The sequence below is a fragment of the Camelus bactrianus genome, chromosome X (genome assembly GCF_048773025.1).
Source record: "Camelus bactrianus isolate YW-2024 breed Bactrian camel chromosome X, ASM4877302v1, whole genome shotgun sequence".
In the NCBI taxonomy this organism is placed as follows: Eukaryota; Metazoa; Chordata; class Mammalia; order Artiodactyla; family Camelidae; genus Camelus; species Camelus bactrianus.
Window position 1 is genome coordinate 59,170,680 of NC_133575.1, and position 18,881 is coordinate 59,189,560.

General features: G+C 35.4%; 1 protein-coding gene across 3 annotated transcripts in view; it reads left to right on the plus strand.

The window, feature by feature from the left end:
* HUWE1 (HECT, UBA and WWE domain containing E3 ubiquitin protein ligase 1) overlaps window positions 1-18,881 on the plus strand; it is a 138,480-nt gene that overhangs the window by 25,965 nt on the left and 93,634 nt on the right. For all 3 annotated transcript variants that reach the window (XM_074359490.1, XM_074359492.1, XM_074359491.1), the window contains exons 4-7: window positions 4,158-4,226; window positions 8,633-8,731; window positions 9,443-9,649; window positions 11,023-11,175. In XM_074359490.1, coding sequence (XP_074215591.1) covers window positions 4,182-4,226; window positions 8,633-8,731; window positions 9,443-9,649; window positions 11,023-11,175 — 504 coding nt within the window. In that variant the 5' untranslated portion in view covers window positions 4,158-4,181. The remainder of the gene's footprint in view (window positions 1-4,157; window positions 4,227-8,632; window positions 8,732-9,442; window positions 9,650-11,022; window positions 11,176-18,881) is intronic.

The window sequence follows — 18,881 nt, forward strand, 5'->3', positions numbered from 1 at the left end:
CAAAACTTGGCTTGAATGGTGAGGACTGTATGAAAGACTATTACATGAAGCCCCTGGGCAGCATGTCTCAAAGTACATTCTTTGGGATACTTAAATCGGTGGATTTTCAGTAGATGCCACCTGAAAAAAAAAATGATTCTATGCTCTAATAAAGTTTCTTTTACCCAGGATTTTTTGGAGCCGTTAGTAATGTCAGTCAGCCGTGGGACTGTCCTAAAGGAAGAAAATTACATTTGGAACGTTCCCCAAGTTACTGGAACCTAGTCTTCGTGGAGTTAGGTGCTCTAAAATGCTTTGGGAAACACCAGCCTAACTATTGTGTGGCTTGTAGTGGGCAGTAAAAAAATATTCTCCCTTCCCACCATTAAACCAGCTTAGAAATAGAATACTAGAAACAAAAGAACTTTTGAACTTTTTAAAATTGATCTCTCATGGACAGTGATCTTTCTTTTTTAAACTATAGATGTCTTGCAACAGAATTACAGAAACTAGGTTAACATTGCACTTGTTATGAGGACGTATGCATGTTTATTCATTTGTTTTGGTTTAGTTTTTTAATTGGATGCTTATCTGAATATGTTTATGAAGAGTTTGGAACCTGAACAATATGGAAACTAGAAAAGCCAAATGTACTTGCTCTCCCAAAACCTTGACAGCTAGAGCATAGGCATGGGACCTAAACCTGACCAATTAAATGCTCACACTTGGGACTTTGCATTTAGAGCCACTGATGCAAGTAACTTGAGACCATTTAGAAATCATACTGCCACCAGCAGTGGCTTCTAGGCGTCCAGAGTCTGGTGTTGGCAACAGAGGCACCCCCAACTAAGCTATGTTTGTGGGAGGTCCTTGGCTATAGTTCCAGGCTACCTATCTTCCTTGGTTCCTCTTGTTTTCTGAATGTGGATTTCTAAGCCTTCCTGTTGATTGTGTGAGCTATCAGTTATCCTTCCAGTAAATCACTTTTCTGCATTAGTTATAGCCAGAGTCTACTGTTTTCAACCCAGCCCCTTGACTGGTACAGAATCATAAGTCTAAATAGTTTTAGTTAAAGTGATACATACTTGTGTGAAGATTTGCCAGTGACCTCATCTGCATTTTTTTAACATTTTTAATTGAGTTATAGTCATTTTACAATGTTGTGTCAAATTCCAGTGTTCATCTACATTTTTTTTTAATCAGTAAAATAGTTGTGAGTTATTTGCACAAGTTAGTGTTCTTGTTTTGGAGGATTGTTTGATTTTTTTCACTGTTGGGTTTTGAGAGTTTTTTTTTTTTTAATATATTCTAGGTAGTATATCTGGTTTGAAAGTATTTTCTCCCAGTGGGTTTTTTAATTTTAATTTTTAGTTATTTTATTTATTTATTTATTTATTTATTTATTTATTTATTTATTTATTTATTTATTTATTTTTAATGGAGGTACTGGGGATTGAACCCAGGACTTCAGGCATGCTAAGCACACGCTCTATCACTGAGCTATACCCCCCTCCCAATAGGTTTTGTGATTTTACATTTAGGTCTATGATTTTTTTTGAGATGTAGTTGACATAAAACATTATATTAGTTTCAGGTGTATAACAAGATAATTACATATTTGTATATGTTGTGGAATAATCACAGTAAATCTAGTTAACATCCACTACCACACAGTTAAAATTTTTTTTCCTATGATAAGAACTTTTAAGGAGGGGAGTAAGTATATAGCTCAATGGCAGAGCGCATGCTTAGTGTGCATAAGGTCCTGGGTTCAATCCCTGGTACCTCCATTAAAAAAAAAAAAGGACTTTTATGATCTACTCTTAGCAACTTTCAACTATACAATACAGTATTATTAACTGTAGTCATCATGATTGATGTTACGTTCACATGATTTCTTTGTTTTATAACAGGAAGTTTGAGTCTTTTGACTACCTTCATGCATTTCACCTACCCTCACCCCTTGCCTCTGACAAACACCAGTTTGTTTCCTGTGTATATAAGTTCTATTTTTGTTTTGTAGTGGGGGTTGATATTCTACATATAAGTGAGATCATACAGAATTTGTCTTTTCTCTGTCTGGCTTATTTCACTTAGCGTAATGCCCTCAAGGTCCATTAATGTTATTGCAGATGCCAAGATTTCCCTTTTTTAGTGACCTAATAATACTCCATTTTATATATTTTTAAATATATATAGATAAAGGAAATGTGTGTGTGTCTTAAAATTAGATACAGTGATTCTTCTGTCTTCTTTTTCGAAATTGTTTTAGCTGTTGTAGTTCTTTGCCTTTACTGTGTTGATTCCGTGAATATAGTAATATCTCTTCATATATTTAAGTCTTTGATTTTCTAAATCAACATTTTGTTGTTCTCTGCATACAAGTCCTGTACATGCTTCGTTAGATCTATACCTAAGTATTTCATTTTTTTTTGAGCAGTTGTGAGTGGTAGTGTACTTTTAAGTTTGGAGTCCATATGTCCATTGCCAGTATACAGAAATATGATTGATTTGTATATGTTTATCTTGTATCCTATAACTTTGCTGAGATCATTAATTAGATCTGGGAGGTTTTTTGTAGATTCCTTGGGATTTTCTACTTAGATAATAAAATTAGTAAGAACAGACATCCTTACTTTGTTCCTAATTTTGGAGGGAGAGCATTTGGGTTGTATGGTGTTGGGGCTGACTGCTACTTCCTATAGCAGAGGCAGTTTAATAGCCTCCCTCAAATGACTACAGCCACAATGGTGTGACAGCCACTTGCTCTAAATCATGGGTGTGAAGTTTTATGAGAAAAAGCAAACCTGAGAGTAAGTGTACAAATAGCTTACTTACAGTTTCCACTACTTGGATCAGACTATTGCCAGAATCCTGTTGGCCTCGTTTTAGATATTTGGAAATTGTTGGCAGCAGGCATTTTGTTTATTTTCTACTAGATGCTGGGGTCATTTTTTAAAAAGTAATCTGGAATCACGTACCCTAAACGTGAATCTTAGAGGGGAAACATCTTTTTTCTTCAGAAATGTTTTAGAATATACTCTGGATTTTTCACCAGCTCTGGTTGAATGGATGCCAGCCATATAGGCAAATACGTGTTATTTCCAAAGTACTGAGTGTGTTGGACTAAATTTAGGCCAAAAGCTGCCTAAAGTTTATACTTGTGCTTGGTCAGCTTTATATATTATGCCAGCCTTCTTAGAGGCGGGACATTGATCTCCAGTGACTGCTATGTAGCAAATACATTATTATTAGTAGTAAAGAGCCTGCAGTTCACTTCTACCTCTGCATATGTCCTAGTTGCTAATGAGGGAAACCTTTATTTCTTCCTGTGCCTTGGCCAGGCAGCTTAAAGGACCTGTCTGCCATCAAAGATGACCTAGGCATATAGTATGGGTCTCATCAGACTTGCCCACTTTTGAGCCTTCCAAATTACATGGCCTTAGTAAAAGATTGTGTAAAAGATACAAAAAAGCACAGGTAAGAACAATCATATGTATGTATTCCTTTTGGTTAGTGTTAAGTTAACATTTTATGTATATCCCTTCTAAGCTGTTTTCTTTAGACATAGGTTTATGCTATTCATTTAATTCTGTAACCTTTTTATTTCACCATGAACATCGTTGCTGTTATATAATTGTGTGCAGTATTTTTAACAGTTGTGTAATATTCTGATTTAAACCAATGTTATTTGGGATATTTGAACCTCTTCAATTTTTCACTATTATACATGGTCATGCAATATGGATTCTTGTGATTGAATATTTGTATACATTCTTACGATTTTCTTTGGATAAATTCCCAGAAGTGGTATTGCTAAATTTTCCAGAAAACTGCAGGATATGGTGGAATTTTTCATCCTGAGGTGTGTTAAAAACATTTTACTCTTACTTTCAGGTATGAGTTTGAGAGGTTTGTAAAAATGAGGGTGCATTTTAATTTTGGCTTAAATTGGTTACAGCTTATGTAATATATGGATGTGGGCCAGTTTCATTTGGAGGGATTCTTTACTCCTCCCTGCCTCATAACTGTGCCTCCAAGCTGGCCTGCATCATAACTCCAGAGTTTTACTTAGAGCATTTTGCATCCTCTTCATTCCATATTGTCTTATGTCCAGGTATGTAGAGTTCAAGATTGCAACTTCAAGTTCTCACTTTTGGGGGGGATTTTCTTTTCAGATCATAAACCATAAAATCGAAAACATGAAAGTGGACAGGACTAAACTGAAAAAGACTCCTACTGAGGCTGTAAGTATCCAAAAGTTTGCCTGTTTTTTCATTTCAGAAAAAATCTTTGGCAGTCAGTTCACTCATACTGATCTTCCAGATATATCATCACTTATATATACACAGTGCAGTAAAACAACAACTTGTCTTGAAACAGCCAAATTTTCTTTTGAACTTCCCTTGGTTAAAAAAGTGAATAAACTAGTGACCAATGGAGAGTGAGCACTAAACAATTTGTAGCTGTGTATATCTAAAGTAGGCTGTCTGGCTGCTGTTCCTGTACATTAAAGGCAGTATGGTATAATGGAAAGAGCAGGTGTGTGGATTCAAATTCTGTCAACTTGCAAGATCTTTCTCAATTTTGTTTTCTAGACAAAGTGGTAATACCTTTCTTACTAGATTTCTTGTGAAGATAGTGTTTTAGCTTTCTTTATTACTGATTCTTGATTATACACTTCAGCTTAACCTGTATTAACCTATGTATTAGTTGACTGTGTCAGTTGATCCTATGTCAGCAGTAGAAATCCCAGTTTCTGTCCAATATTCTAGCTTAAATTGCATTCTGAGGTTAAGAAAGTATTGCATTGTTATGATACTCCTGTAGACTCCATGTGTTCAAGGAGCACAGGTTTTGGAAGTACACATGGATTTGAATCTTTCAAGATTTTTTGTGTCTGAGAGTTTACTAACTTGCTTGGTTTGCACAGCTATAAAACAGGGTTGATAATTCCTCCCTCCTTGATGTGAGGCAGTTGCTTAGAAAGTATCTGGTGTATAATCAATTAGTTCATTTTTAAAATAAAAACTATAGCTACCTGGCAAGTATCACCCACAGGTGCCACTGTTAACATTCTGCTGTATTTCTCTTTAAAAGATTATTGCATGGGCAGTTCTCCTGCCCTTTTCATTCAGCATTATACTAACGAGTATGAGAAGTGCTGTCTTCCCACATCCTCTTCAACACTGCAGATTATCTCTTAAATTTTTGTTATTGGTGGGGGGGTGGGGAATATTATACTGTTCTAATTTACATGCTTCAATACATATATTTTCAAATTTATTGGCCTTATAATGGTTGCCTACTTACACTATTTATTTTTTATTTGACATTGAAACATCAGTTTCTTATTGAATGTCATATATTGAGTATATTCATTTTACATACCTGTCGCAGATACTTTCATTTCCTTTTCATTTTGTTTTTTGATGTGTTTTGGCATCTAGAAATTTATGCTCAAATTTTTTGGAAACTGAAGACCAAAAAGGAAACTTGCCTTAAGTCATTAAACTTCCAGAATAATTCAGAGAAATTCAAAATTTTTTTCTTTTACCTAGTAGATTGTTGATAATGGGTTTGTTCTTGGAGTCACACGTACAAATTCCTGACTCACAACATTTGATAGTGACTAGAAAATTACTTAGGATAAACTCCTGGAAATGGAATTTTTAGATCATTGATTATGTATGTTTTTAAGGCTTGAAGATGCCTATTTTCCTCAAGCAGCACATCCAGTTTCCCATACTGTGGTCAATACTAGGTATTATTTTTAAGAAAGACACTTAGTTAATTTATTTATTTGCCTTTAGGTCCCCTTCACTCATCTCCCCTACTACCGCCAACTTCTGGCAACCATCAGTCCATTCTCTTTATGAGCTTGGGGTTCTTGTTGTTTGTTTTCTGTTTTTTAAACTCCATATTTAAGTAAGACCATATGGTATTTTCTCTTTATCTGACTTATTTCACTAGAGTAATGCTCTCAAGTTCCATTCATGTTGTCACAAATGGCAAGATTTCATTCTTTTTTATGGCTGAATAGTATTCCATTTTATATACACATAAACACATACCACATCTTCTTTATCCATTCATCCATCAGTGGACACTTAGGGTGTTTCCATAGCTTGGCTGTTATAAATAATGCTGCCATGAACATAGGGGTGCACATATCCTTTGAAATTAGTGTCACATTTTCTTTAGATGAATACCCAGAAGTGGAATTGCTGGATCATATACTAGTTCTATTTTTAAGTTTTTGAGTAACCTCCATACTGTTTTCCTTAATGGCTGTACAAAAAAAGACATTTATTGATCACTTTGTGTATCAGCAGCTATACCAAGGATTTTTTTCCCTAGATTTGATATCTTTATTGGAGCAAATCATAAACCATGGCAGTTGGTATGCAGCATTGAACTGGCAGGTGCTTCCTTTTGCACTACAATGAGTAAGGAAAATCACATTCAGTTTGCATTCATGTAGCAAGGACAAGATGGTAAAGATACACTTTTGTCCCTGATGCATTCTGCAAACTGCAAGGTCCAGAGGGATCTCGATATTCCTCATCAAACAGAACATTGTGCTGGTATGTTAAATTGATGCCATTATGCTAACTGGGTCTTGTGAGCAGAAAACACAAGCACCTTAGATGCCTTAGACATTAATGTGTGCCGGAGAGTACCCTTTGAAGGTTGAGAGCTTACCACATCAGGAAATTAAAGTTATTAGGGGTCCAAAGGTCTGGGAAATATCAAGATTTCCCTTCTAAAGTGACAGGTGAGTTTCTGTACCTTATACCACACGCCATGAAGAAAGAGGAGCAGTATATGTGGTACCTTTTTGAATTTTGGAGCCAGTATATATCACATTTAGGCATACTGTTTTGATTCACTTACTGGATAACTTCTCAAGTGACAGTGAGGTTTGGATCTAGAAAAGAGTCTGCAAAAGGTTCAGGCTGTGATGTAAGCTGCCTTTCTCCATGGACATTATGACCTAGTAGATCCACCTGTGTGACTTAAATGTCAGCTGATACCATGTGATGCCTCTGGCAAGCCCCAAAAGGACAATCACAGCTAAGACGCCCCCCTCCAAGAGTTTTGGCCGTGCTGTTCTCTGCCAACAGCTTTTCTAACATGCAGAAAAGCAGCTTTTGGCTTATTACTGGACCTTAATAAAGACTGAATGCCTGATTTTGAGATACCAAATGATTACAGGACCCAGATCTTCATCATGAACTGGGTGTTATCTAACCCACAGAATCATAAAATTGGATCTGCATGGTTGCATTCCATTAGAAATCGAAGTGGTATATTTGATAGTAGGCCTGAGTAGGTCCAAAGGGCACAAATGAACTGCATGAGCAGATGATTCAGACTCCCATGTTACCTGTTTCTACTGCTTCACCACCTCAACCTGTATGACTTCAAGGAGAGGAAGAAATTAATTACCTTAATTACCACAGAAATTTGAGGTAGCGCTTAATAATGCTTGCTTTAGAGAGAGAAAAGTTTTCAGACTTAGCTTAAAGAAAAATCATTTGCCCTTAAGCCCCTGTTATTCCACCCATGTTCTGTTTTGGGTGTGAAAAATACCCCTAGTTTAAATCTCAACATTGCTGGATAAATAGGTTGTGTTAGTTCATTTTGCAGAAGAGAATACTTAAGATTCGAAGAGGTTGCTTACCAACTGTCTTAGTTCTAAAGCCCATGCTCTTTGTAATAGTATTCTGTCTTTCCATATTTAAGCTCCTATTATATGAGATAAGTGCTTTATGTATGTGCAAATATTTGAGCTTCACACTTCTGAGGTACTTCTTAGGTCTGTTTTCTTGGTAAGAAAACTGGCTGAGAAGTTGGACTTGCTCGTGCTCAAACAACTTAGCGTCAAGCTAAAAGCTGAACCCAGGTTTGTTTGATTCCAAATCTAGGCCCACTGCCAGGATACTGTACTGCTTTGCAAAGTTAAAGAGCAAGTGTAATTGCTTCCAGCTGCCATACATTAATAGACACGTCTGTCTCCCAGTCCCTATCTCTTCCCACCCCTTTCAGAAAATTTACTATGACCTCTCAGTCCACACCTTGTTACGTGAGAAGCAGCCCCTTTCATCAGTAAAAGAGAACAGGAATATATGGAAATAGGAACCCCAAGTAAGGATGGAGTCCTCGTTTTACACAGTTCAGAAGCTCTTTGCCTCCTATAATTGGACAGTTTAATATTGCAGAAAAATATAGCCAGTGCTGATCTTCACCTTTGTGAATTCACTAGGGCTTCGTAGTGTTCCTCTGATTCAGCATTTCTTATCAGGTATTCTGGTTTGCTTTCAGACCATGATACAGATGCCTTCATTTTGTTTTCATTGATTTTAGTTTTTCCTTTATTTCTTTTGTCTGTAGTCTTCCAAATAGTTTATCTACATCTACAAGTTTATCCAGGCTAAAATATACAGATGGATTGTTTCATGATAAGATTTCCATATTAATCTCAAGTGATTGTGTGGCAGGTTTCCACTTTTCTTAAGTGGAATTTGCATTCTGTCAAAAGTCAAATTGTTGAGTGTATTGGTGTAAGAGTTTTTTTCTTGTTCTTCCTTTTTGTGTTTCCCTCATACTCCAAAACACCCTTTTGTGAATACCTGTTTGTTTTTCTCAGCCTGCAGACTGCAGGGCCTTAATAGACAAACTCAAAGTTTGTAATGATGAGCAGCTCCTCTTGGAACTGCAGCAGATCAAAACATGGAACATCGGAAAGGTATGTGAACCCATGTTTCCAAAAGATAGGGCTCTCTGGTCTAGTACATCATTTTATATGCTCTCATATGCAATGGGAAACCATAGTAGGGTAGCCTCTTTTAGCAGTTACTTAATAAACATCTAGTATATGCTGGCACAGTGCTAGACTGGTAGCTTTTAGCCTGTGAATGGTTGCCAAGGAAATTTTGTAAGAAATGTAAAAAGAAAATTTTGCTGGCCAAGGATGAGGAATATTTACACAGGTGATGATAAATAATCTCAACCACAAAATTCCTTTAGTTTGACTGTATGCGTTTGAGTTAGTCTCAGGATTTTTATTTTTCTTTTAAAAGACTCTTCTTTAGGTAATTCTAAAAATGAACACTTCTGATAAAATGGGTCCTAGCAAAGAAAGTCCTTGTATTTGTAGACCTCAGAGTGCAGCCAGAATTCTCCCTCTGAAGATCTAGTTAGGGGTTTTGTGGTGTCTGCTGGTATTAGCACATACATATTTTGATGAATATAACCATAAACTCAGGTCCTTTTGACTTAGAGTATGATCTTTCTCATATAAGTACTATATTGGTGGAAGATTGAAGAGAAGCAAAAGTGGGAAGTGAACTTATCTAGGTGTCATGCTCAGCAATCTATTGCAGTGAAACTCGGCTACAAAGCACCCACATAGTACTTTTACCTTATTGTATCTTTCTCTTTCTCTTCCCCTCTCCAGTGCGAGTTATATCACTGGGTGGATCTGTTGGACCGCTTCGATGGAATTCTGGCAGATGCTGGACAGACAGTGGAGAATATGTCATGGATGCTTGTGTGTGATAGGCCAGAAAGAGAACAACTGAAAATGCTTCTCTTGGCTGTGTTGAACTTTACAGCCTTGCTCATCGAGTACAGCTTTTCCCGGCATCTGTATAGTTCCATAGAGGTAGGAGAGGTTCAAGCCTATGTGATCTGTTCTTAACTAGAATTGTTCGTGTCCAAAAATAAGGAAATTGCTATTTCTTTCTGATGATTTCTTCTCCTTTTCTTTATGGAGTTCTGGGGTTTTGAGTGTCAAAGACAATGATAGGATGTTTCTTGACTAAAGATACCCTTCACAGGGTTAATCAGAAGGTACTTTACTGTCACCCTGCCTTAGAAGATTCAAGAAATTAATGAGAATGTAATACATGTATTGAACTATTCTTGGGAATCTACAGGAATTGATCTTTGTTCCAGGTTATCAGAGCAGACCTAAATTATACATAGTTTGATTTCCTTGACCCATTACTGTACTCATTGCTCCTCTAAATTTTAATGTGCTTCTTTTCAGTCTGTTCTCCTCGCTCCCCAAAATGTATAATAGCATGCTATGTATTCTTAGAGTAAAGTGGGCACAGAAATCAGTGAACTTTCAAATTGGTCAGAAATCACTATAAGAAGAAACTATCTTCCTTTAGCCTAACTTTAGACTTCTTATCACTATTGCTTTAGTGCCCTGTTATGTGTTAGTTTCCCTGTCTTTATTCAAGAAACAGAATCAGAATAAACAGGTAGAAAGCAAATGGCTTAAGAAGTGAAATAACTACAAATCTAGCACCTGCAGTTTTAAGTGGGCAATGAATAAGCAGTCCGTTGAAATTAAAATAGATAAGCTGCAAAAAGAAATTCAAGGTCTTCTGGATAATCAGCAACCAGAAATACTTTGGTTCATTTCCAGCTAAATTACGTATTGATTTTAACATTGACCAAATGTTTCAATGTATTGGTGAATTTTGATTGTATCAAAAAGCCAAGATAGTCACTCTCAGGTTATTGTTATGTACACTTTATCATAACAGTCATAAATGCCACCAGCTATTGTTATTTTTAGCTTCTATGTGAGGACCCTGTGTTTAACTAATTCCAATTTTGTATTTGTTGTAAAGGATACAGAAGGAGCATAAAATTATCTGAGTTTATACTTTTAGTTTAGTTGGAGACAATTTTCTTGAATTGTTATGTATTAAAATATCACATTTGTCTCTTGTAATCTGTTTCTTCCTATGGAGATACCTATGCAATTTTGAACTACTATTCACTTTCTCTTTTTTACCTTAATTGGGCTTTTCTGGCTTGCTGCCAGATTGTAAGATGCTTGGGGATAAGGTTGTATGTTGTAGGTGCTGAGATATTTATAAATGTTTTTTGTATTGTTAAACTTCTTGATAGCCTTGTAAATGTTGATAAATCTATCATCCATTGGCATTTTAAGGTTTTCAAAGCCTTGTATGCCTGATACCATGAACTTGCACCCCTTTTTTTTTTAATGCCCTGCAGCATTTGACAACTTTATTGGCTTCCTCTGATATGCAAGTGGTGCTGGCAGTCCTTAACCTTCTGTACGTATTTAGCAAAAGATCAAACTACATCACACGCCTTGGATCTGATAAGAGAACCCCACTGCTAACCCGGCTGCAGCATTTGGCAGAGGTGAGTCATGGGTGAAGAGTTGAAAGGGCACAAAAATTCCATATTGTTACTTTTCACAAGTGTTTCTTGCAGTGTCAAAATGGATAGGAGTCCCTAAGTTAGCTTTACTGGCCTAATCGAGTAGAACTATTGGGGCTTGTTTAGCTAAGTTCCCCCCAAATCCTAGAAAATATTCTCAATTGTTATGAAGTAATTTTGAGGGATTTTATGAATCTCTTCTCACAAAGGAGAATCTCTCTTTGTTCAAAAACGGTAATTTCTCTTCTGGAAAGAAAGTTTAGAATCAGATTCTACTTCGAGGGAACTACTGAGTGCAATAAAAGATCTGGATTTTGAATCCTGGCCCAGCTTTTTAGCTCTGACATCAATTTTCTCATCTGGGAATTTAGTTATATTTACTGTAACACTTTCAGAATAAAATAAAATATAGGGTACTTAGTGCTGCACTCAGTAATTGGTTTGTGGTGATGGTAATTGTTAATTGAAGGCAAAAGCACTCGTTAAAATTCAGTACAGCCAAACTATCATCCAGTGTTCCTAGAAGCAAGTTGATAATACATACTTGGGTTTGAGAGAGGTAGCCATTGCTAGAAAGCTTTCTTGGAAAAAAATTGGTAGGCTTTTAAAAGCTGAAAAATGCTTACCTCACAAAAATAAAACTCAAAGTTTAGGCTATTTTTAGGTACATGATTACTTAATCATTTTTGTATGATTATAAATGTAACATATATTGTGAAAATTCTAGGACATACAGGAAAGTATAAAGAAAATATTAATCACCTGATACTCATCCAGATGGAGCCTCCTTTAAAATTTGAGCATATTTTCTTCCTGGATTTACAAATATGTATATACAGGCATGCAACCTGTTTTCTTAACATATTGTAAATAATTTCTTATATTATTACGAGAATGGAAGATAGTTGAACATTGAATCCCCAAGTAACATTTAAAAAGAGAAAGAAGAAACATTTGAATAAAATTCAACACATTAATAAAAACTAATACTAACTCTTAGGAAGCCAGGAAAAGAAACTTTGAAGTTATAAATTAGATACTAGAAGTCATAATGGGAAAACTGACGCATATCCATTGAATTCAAAATGCCGCCTATACTTTGGCCACTTAAAGATGTTTATTGTAGTACGAAATCTAACCAATATGGCAAGAAAAATGAACAAGAGAATATCATGTAGAGGGTTATATTGTGACCTATTGGTGGGGAAGGAATTCTTAACTCCAGAGCATAAATCACAGGGTAAAAATTTGAGTTTTATACTACAAAATTAAGATTTCATTTTCAACAAAAAACATCATAGCTCAGTGCTACTCCTAAGGAAGTCACTTACACTGGAATGTAAATCAGCACATTATTTTCTTCATAAAGAAAAATGTCTTTTGAACTAAACAATGTCCTAACTGATGTGGTTGAATAACATTCTGGTGCAAACTTGTTTTGTCACGAACCAATAACACATTCAAGCAATTGGTAGAATAAATAACAGCTGTTCTGTGGACATCATTAAGCGGCACTGCTAAAGACAAACATTAACAGACTGATAATACTGTTAAGAATACTGATAATACAGATAAGAAGTGTAGCAATGTTTTAAAATTGAAGAGGGATTGTCAGTGTAGAATATCCAAGGAACTCCTCCAAACCAACAAGGATAAACAGACAAAGGATATGGATAGATAATTCATAGATCAGGGAATCCAGCATGTGAGTAGATGCTCAGACTCATTAGTAATTAAAGAAATACCAATAAAATAAGATAGAGCTTATAAAATGTATCAGATTAGCAGAAATTAGAAAACTGTAGTGGTAAGTGCTAGGAGGCATGTGAGGCTATAGGAACCCTTTTGTATTGCTCATAGGAGTGTAGACTGGTGCTCCTGGGTATATAGCCCAAAGATGGTATTACTTTATTCCATAAAGTGACATCTGTGAGAATATTGCATCATTGTGGTAGTGAGAAGTTGGAGGCCACCCAGGTGTCCATTATTAGTAGATTGGATAATGTGTGTGCATAACTATGGAATATGTAGCAGTTAGAAGTAGTGGACCAAATAATACACATAGCAATATTGATAGCTTTTAAAGATAATGCCGAGTAGGGGGAAAACATTTTTAAAGATGTTTATTGCTGAGTACCATTTCTGAAACTTAAGAATGTATACACAAAGCAAAATAGAGTTTTAGAAGACAAAAATTAAAGGATAGATACCAGAAATATTGCCTTTGGTGAGGAGAAAGGAATGTGAATGGGCAGTAATTGGACAGATGGCTTATATAAACAAGTAAAAAGAAAATAAAGCCTAACCAGCAGTATTTAAGATCTGTTAGGACAAAACTAAGCCCTTTACTTACAGATTTAAAAGATGGTCTACGTTTGTTAACAGAGACAGACACCATTTTTTGCATAACAAGACTCAATATAGTATAGTAGAAGCCCTCTTTGATGCAGTTAGGGTCCAATAGTTGGTAGGTGATTAGAACGTATCAGTTTTTTAAAAACTGAAACACAAATGTCAGTTACCTTACCTGTCTTTCTAATGTAGGGCCAATGACTTGACTTTGAGTAAGAAATAGTCTGTTATCTTGCTTACATGGACTATAATCTGTGATTTCTTTAAAGTGGAGCAACAGTATAAAGGCTTTAGTTTACGAAGGAGCCAAAATACAGAATTGTAAATTTTTAAGATCTACCCTGAATCTCTTTTCCCTAATTTGACACTGTTTTTATTTTAGCATCTTGCCTTTTGGTCTTTGCAAAATATTCAACTTAGTTTGATAATTTCCTTTTTAGTTTGTTGTCATTAAACATAGTATTTAAAATTACATAATTATAGTACACGCAGGTGACATAAATGAGTTTGGGGGCAAACATATCTTACTTGGTACATATACAGTTAACTGGTGGGAGCAAAAGAGTGCCTGCAACAGGCTGCGTCAGTCAGTATGTTTTACAGAAAGCATGAAGAATACAGTTAATCTGTCAAATTGGTTAAGTGGAGGCCTGTTAAGAGCATCATCTGAAAAATGGAAGTGCACAAATATATCTGAGAAAATACTGGTAGAGAGGTAACTATTGCAGAGAACGAAATAACGTAAGCATAGTAATTTTGTTTTTTAATTGTCACAAGAATAGACAAATTTGTCTGCAGGATGAAATCGTAAGCCTCGTGTTACTTATGATCAAAACAGTGGTACAGTTGGCTGTTTGAGGGAAAATGTGTCACACTATTCATATAAATCCTAGAAACATAGAGGTAAAGACAGGCAACTTTTGACATCTTTCATGAGGAAGGATTTCTTAAAGTCAAGAAGCCTAGAAGCCATTTAAAAAATTGACGAACTTCATTATATGAAAATATTAAAACTTCCGTATGATGAGACAGATGACTTCTTAAACTGGAAAAAATATTTGCAATATATAACAAAAGAATAATAAGTATATAAAGAGCTCCTACAAATCAATAAAAATGTAAGTAACCTAGTTTTTAAAAAATGTGTAAGCTTATGAACAGATAATTCACAGAGGAGTATGGAATATTTCTTTAAAATTGGCCAATAAAATATGAAAAGATTACACTAGAAATAATCAGAGGAAATGTATATTAAAGTGAGATTATTTTTAACTGTTTTCTGATGGTAGTTTTTTAGTTACTCAGTTACCCAGTAATGTGAGCCAGTTGTAATATTCACAGATATTAGTGAACTGCACATGTAGCAGCATGTAGCAGCAGTTCTCCAGGAAGACTTATTGAATCAGTTAAAAGCCAGTTGGTTGGCTTTGTGAAGGTCTTGGGCGCTGGTTCTCAAACTTGAGCATGCATGAGAAAGAACTGATTTATTAAAAGAATAGATTGATCTCCCTTCACTGCTCACACCCCTTGACCTCAATCCCACTCTCCAGCCTGCCTTCAGTTTCTGATTCAGTAGACCTATGACAGAGCCAAGTAATGTGTATTGCTAACAAGTTTCCAGGTGATACCAAATAAGCCTGCTGGTCCAGGGACCACACTTTGAGAACCACTGGTCTAGGCTATCCTATTGAGCTAAGTTACAAAATCTTTCCAAATCTCATAGTTCCATCTCAAAGAGCATCAAGACCTTTTTCCTGATGTCTGAATACATACCCATTCTTTAGCAAATCCCATCTAGTGAGGTAGTGTCAAATATGCCATGGTTGATATAAATGTTTTTTATTGGATGTTACTTAATTGCCAGGGTCATACGGTAACCAGGAGGTAGGTAAGGACAGTGAGATTCAGAAGTTACATTACTTTCAGGAAACGCCTTTGGACTTTTAGTCCCTGTTAAAGTGTGAAATATGGTATCTGCTGTTCCTGTCTTAGACATTTGGAGTTGATTGAGCAGTTTTTTTTTCAAGCCCTCCACTTGGTAACATTCAAGAAGTATATGACTAACCCTGTGCTGGATATAGTATAAAATATGTTCTTTTCTTTAAAAAGCTCACATAGTCGTTGAGAAAGTGATATACGTGCATAATTAAAAGGACCAAGAACTAGCTGGTCTGAGTAGTACTAATAAGTAACCTGGAATCTTAAAAATTTCATAGATTTATCTTGTTGGCTGCAAACAAACATCATAATAAAAACATGTGCTCAATATTTTAAAATTTTAGAAATGTAGAGAAGAAAATTTATCATAATTATGTGTCTGCTCTTAGCATTTTGGTACATTTTCTTAGTCTGTAAGCATATTTCTTTATATAGCTGAGCACATACAGTATATGTAATTTTATACCCTACTTAACATACGAGCATCAGTGTTTTCCCATGTTAACTTTACATAATTTTGTAAGAAATGTTTCTTTGTATTTAATAATGGTAATATCTCAGAAGTACCACATCACAGACTTTCATGAATCAAATTTGGCTTGACATGGTCTTTTAAGGATCCCAGCACACCACAACTTTCTAATCATAGGTGCTTAATTTTTATTAGATCACGAAGATAGAAAGATTTAGTGGTGACAGTAATAGTAGAAGTATTCTAAAACAATTATTTGTGGCAACAGAAGAAATGAAAGTAATTGTGAAGATGTATAACCTTTCAAGCTTACTGTCTTGCAAATTCAGATCCTGGATTTAACTTAACCTGTCACTCCTATGTGGCATCAAATACTTAAATCCCTTATCCTAATGGTTTTCAGCAAATTCTATGTTTCTTCACTGGAAGTCTTTGAATAGCCAAGAAAATACTGAAAATGGAATGATGAAGTACTTTTACTGTTGAGTATTTACCTTTTTATAAAACTATAAGGAATTAAAATAGTGTGGTAATAACAGTGGAAAGTTTCCAGAAATAGATCCAGTGTGTAGGAATCACTACGCTTAATCTAGCTTTTGATTTAAAGTGAGGGACATGTGACTGTTCCTTTCACTTGAATACTTAGAGGCCATTGTAAGTTAATTAATTAAAGTAATTTCAATATTGTTGTGTCTCGGGGAACAGAGAGGCCCAAGGAGAGGGAGAGAGATGGAGGAGCAGCTGGTCAATGGAGCAGTCAGAACACACATTTTTTTCCCATTAAGTTTGCCATCTTACATGGGCATGGTCTGTGGCACCTCAAAACAATGACAATATAACATCAACAATCACTAATCACAGATCATCGTAACAAATATAATAATGATGAAAAGGCTTGAAATATTGCAAGAATTATCAAAATGTGATACAGAGATGTGAAATGAACAAATGCTGTTGGAAAAATGAAAAAAACCAAGACTTGCTCAATGCAGGGTTGCCCCAAACCTTCAATTTGTAAAAGAACACAGTAGCTGTGAAGTGTAATAAAGCAAAGCATAATGCAAAGCTCGGTAAAATGAGGTATGCTTGTGCATAAGCCCAATTTAGAGATAAGGATCAGAGAAATCAAGTTAACTTGTTCTGAGTGTTGTTGAAGATGAACATAATAGCTGTCATAAATCTTTCCCTTTTCACTGATTCCTTCTATCTATATTTGTATATTTTAAAAGAATGAGCATGAGAAAGTAAGAACATGAATTTTTTCTTGTTTGGTGTATCTAAAAGTTCGTCTGTTTTAGCTGATTCTCTAATTCCCTTGTGATTTCTTCTTTTATCCATTGGTTATGAGTATATTGTTTAATTTCCACGTGTTTGTGAATTTTCCAGATTTCCTTCTGTTACGGATTTCTGATTTCTTTCCATTATTTTTGGATATGATACTTTGTATTTTATTCTTTTTAAGTTTCTTGAAGTTTGTGGACAGCCATATGGTCTACACAGAGAGACTATATGTGACTTCAGAAGAATGTGTATTCTCCTGTTGGGTGGATTGTTACATATTGTGTGTGTATATATATATGTCTCTTAAGTCTAGTTGATTTAATGTTTGTCTTCTATTTTCTTGTTTTATCTTTTGTTTTAGTTATTAATGTTTTCCCTGTAGATTATAGCTAACATCTTCATTAATGAAAAATTAGTTCAGATTAATACTTAGTTTCAAGATTAGACAAAAATTTTGCGCCTATATAGCTCTGTTATCCCACTTCGTATTGTTGTCCTTTAAACACAGAAAAAGGAGTTAAAAGCCAAGAATACATGAATACTACCTTTTGTATTTACCTGTGTAATTACCTTACTGGTGTTCTTAGTTTCTTCATATGGAGTCAGGTTACTGTCACATGTCCTTTCATTTCAGCCTAAAGGACTCCCTTTTAGCATTTCTTGTAAGCAGGTCTACTAGCAGCAAGCTCTCTCAGCTTTTATCTGAGAAAGTATTGATTTTTCCTAGATTTTGAAAGGATAATTGTGCCAGCTATAGAATTCTGATTGGTAGTTATTTTCTTTTAGCACGTTGAATCTGGCTTCCCACTGCATTCTGGCCTCCGTGGTTTCTGATGAGAAATCAGCTGTTGATCTCACTGAGGATTCCTTGTACAGAACAAGTCACATTTCTCTGGCTGCTTTCAAGATTATTCTCTGTCTTGGCCTTTGAGAGCTTGATTATAATATGTCTTCCTATGTATTTCTGTAGTTTTATCCTGTTGGAATTCATTGAGCTTCTTGGATTTTTAGATTAATGTCTTTTGTCAAACTTGACATTTTGGCCATTTTTTAAATGCTCTCTCTGCCCCTTTTTCTCTCTCTTTGGACTTCCATTATGTATATGTTTGTACACTTGATGAAGTCCTACAGATCTCTTAGACTGTTTATGTTTTTTTCCTATCTGCTCTTCAGACTGAATAATCTGGATTGTTCTATCTTTAGGTTCATTGATTCTGTTTTTCACCTTCCAATATTTATTCTCAAATACCTTTGTCTTAAAGTTTGTACAAAAGTAATACATGTTCAGTGTTGAAAATTAAGAAAATACAGAAAATTCTAAAGAAGAAAATAACAATCCTCAACCCACCACCATGTGGAAAAAATAACATGTTTCATATGCTGCTTTTCCACCCATATAACCTATGGTGAGTATTTTCCCACAGCATTAATATTCTTCCAAAATAATCATTTTTAAAGATTGAACAATAGTCTTGGCTTCCAAACCACCCTCCTGGTTCTTGTAGTTCTCCATTCCTGCCTTTCTCTATCTGCTTGAGTGATATGTCCTCCTCTGCTCAGCCTCTGAGTATTAGAGTGGCTCAGGGATCCACCCCAGGCTCTGTCTCTCATCTAGCTACATTCTGCTTAGGTGATCTTACCCAAT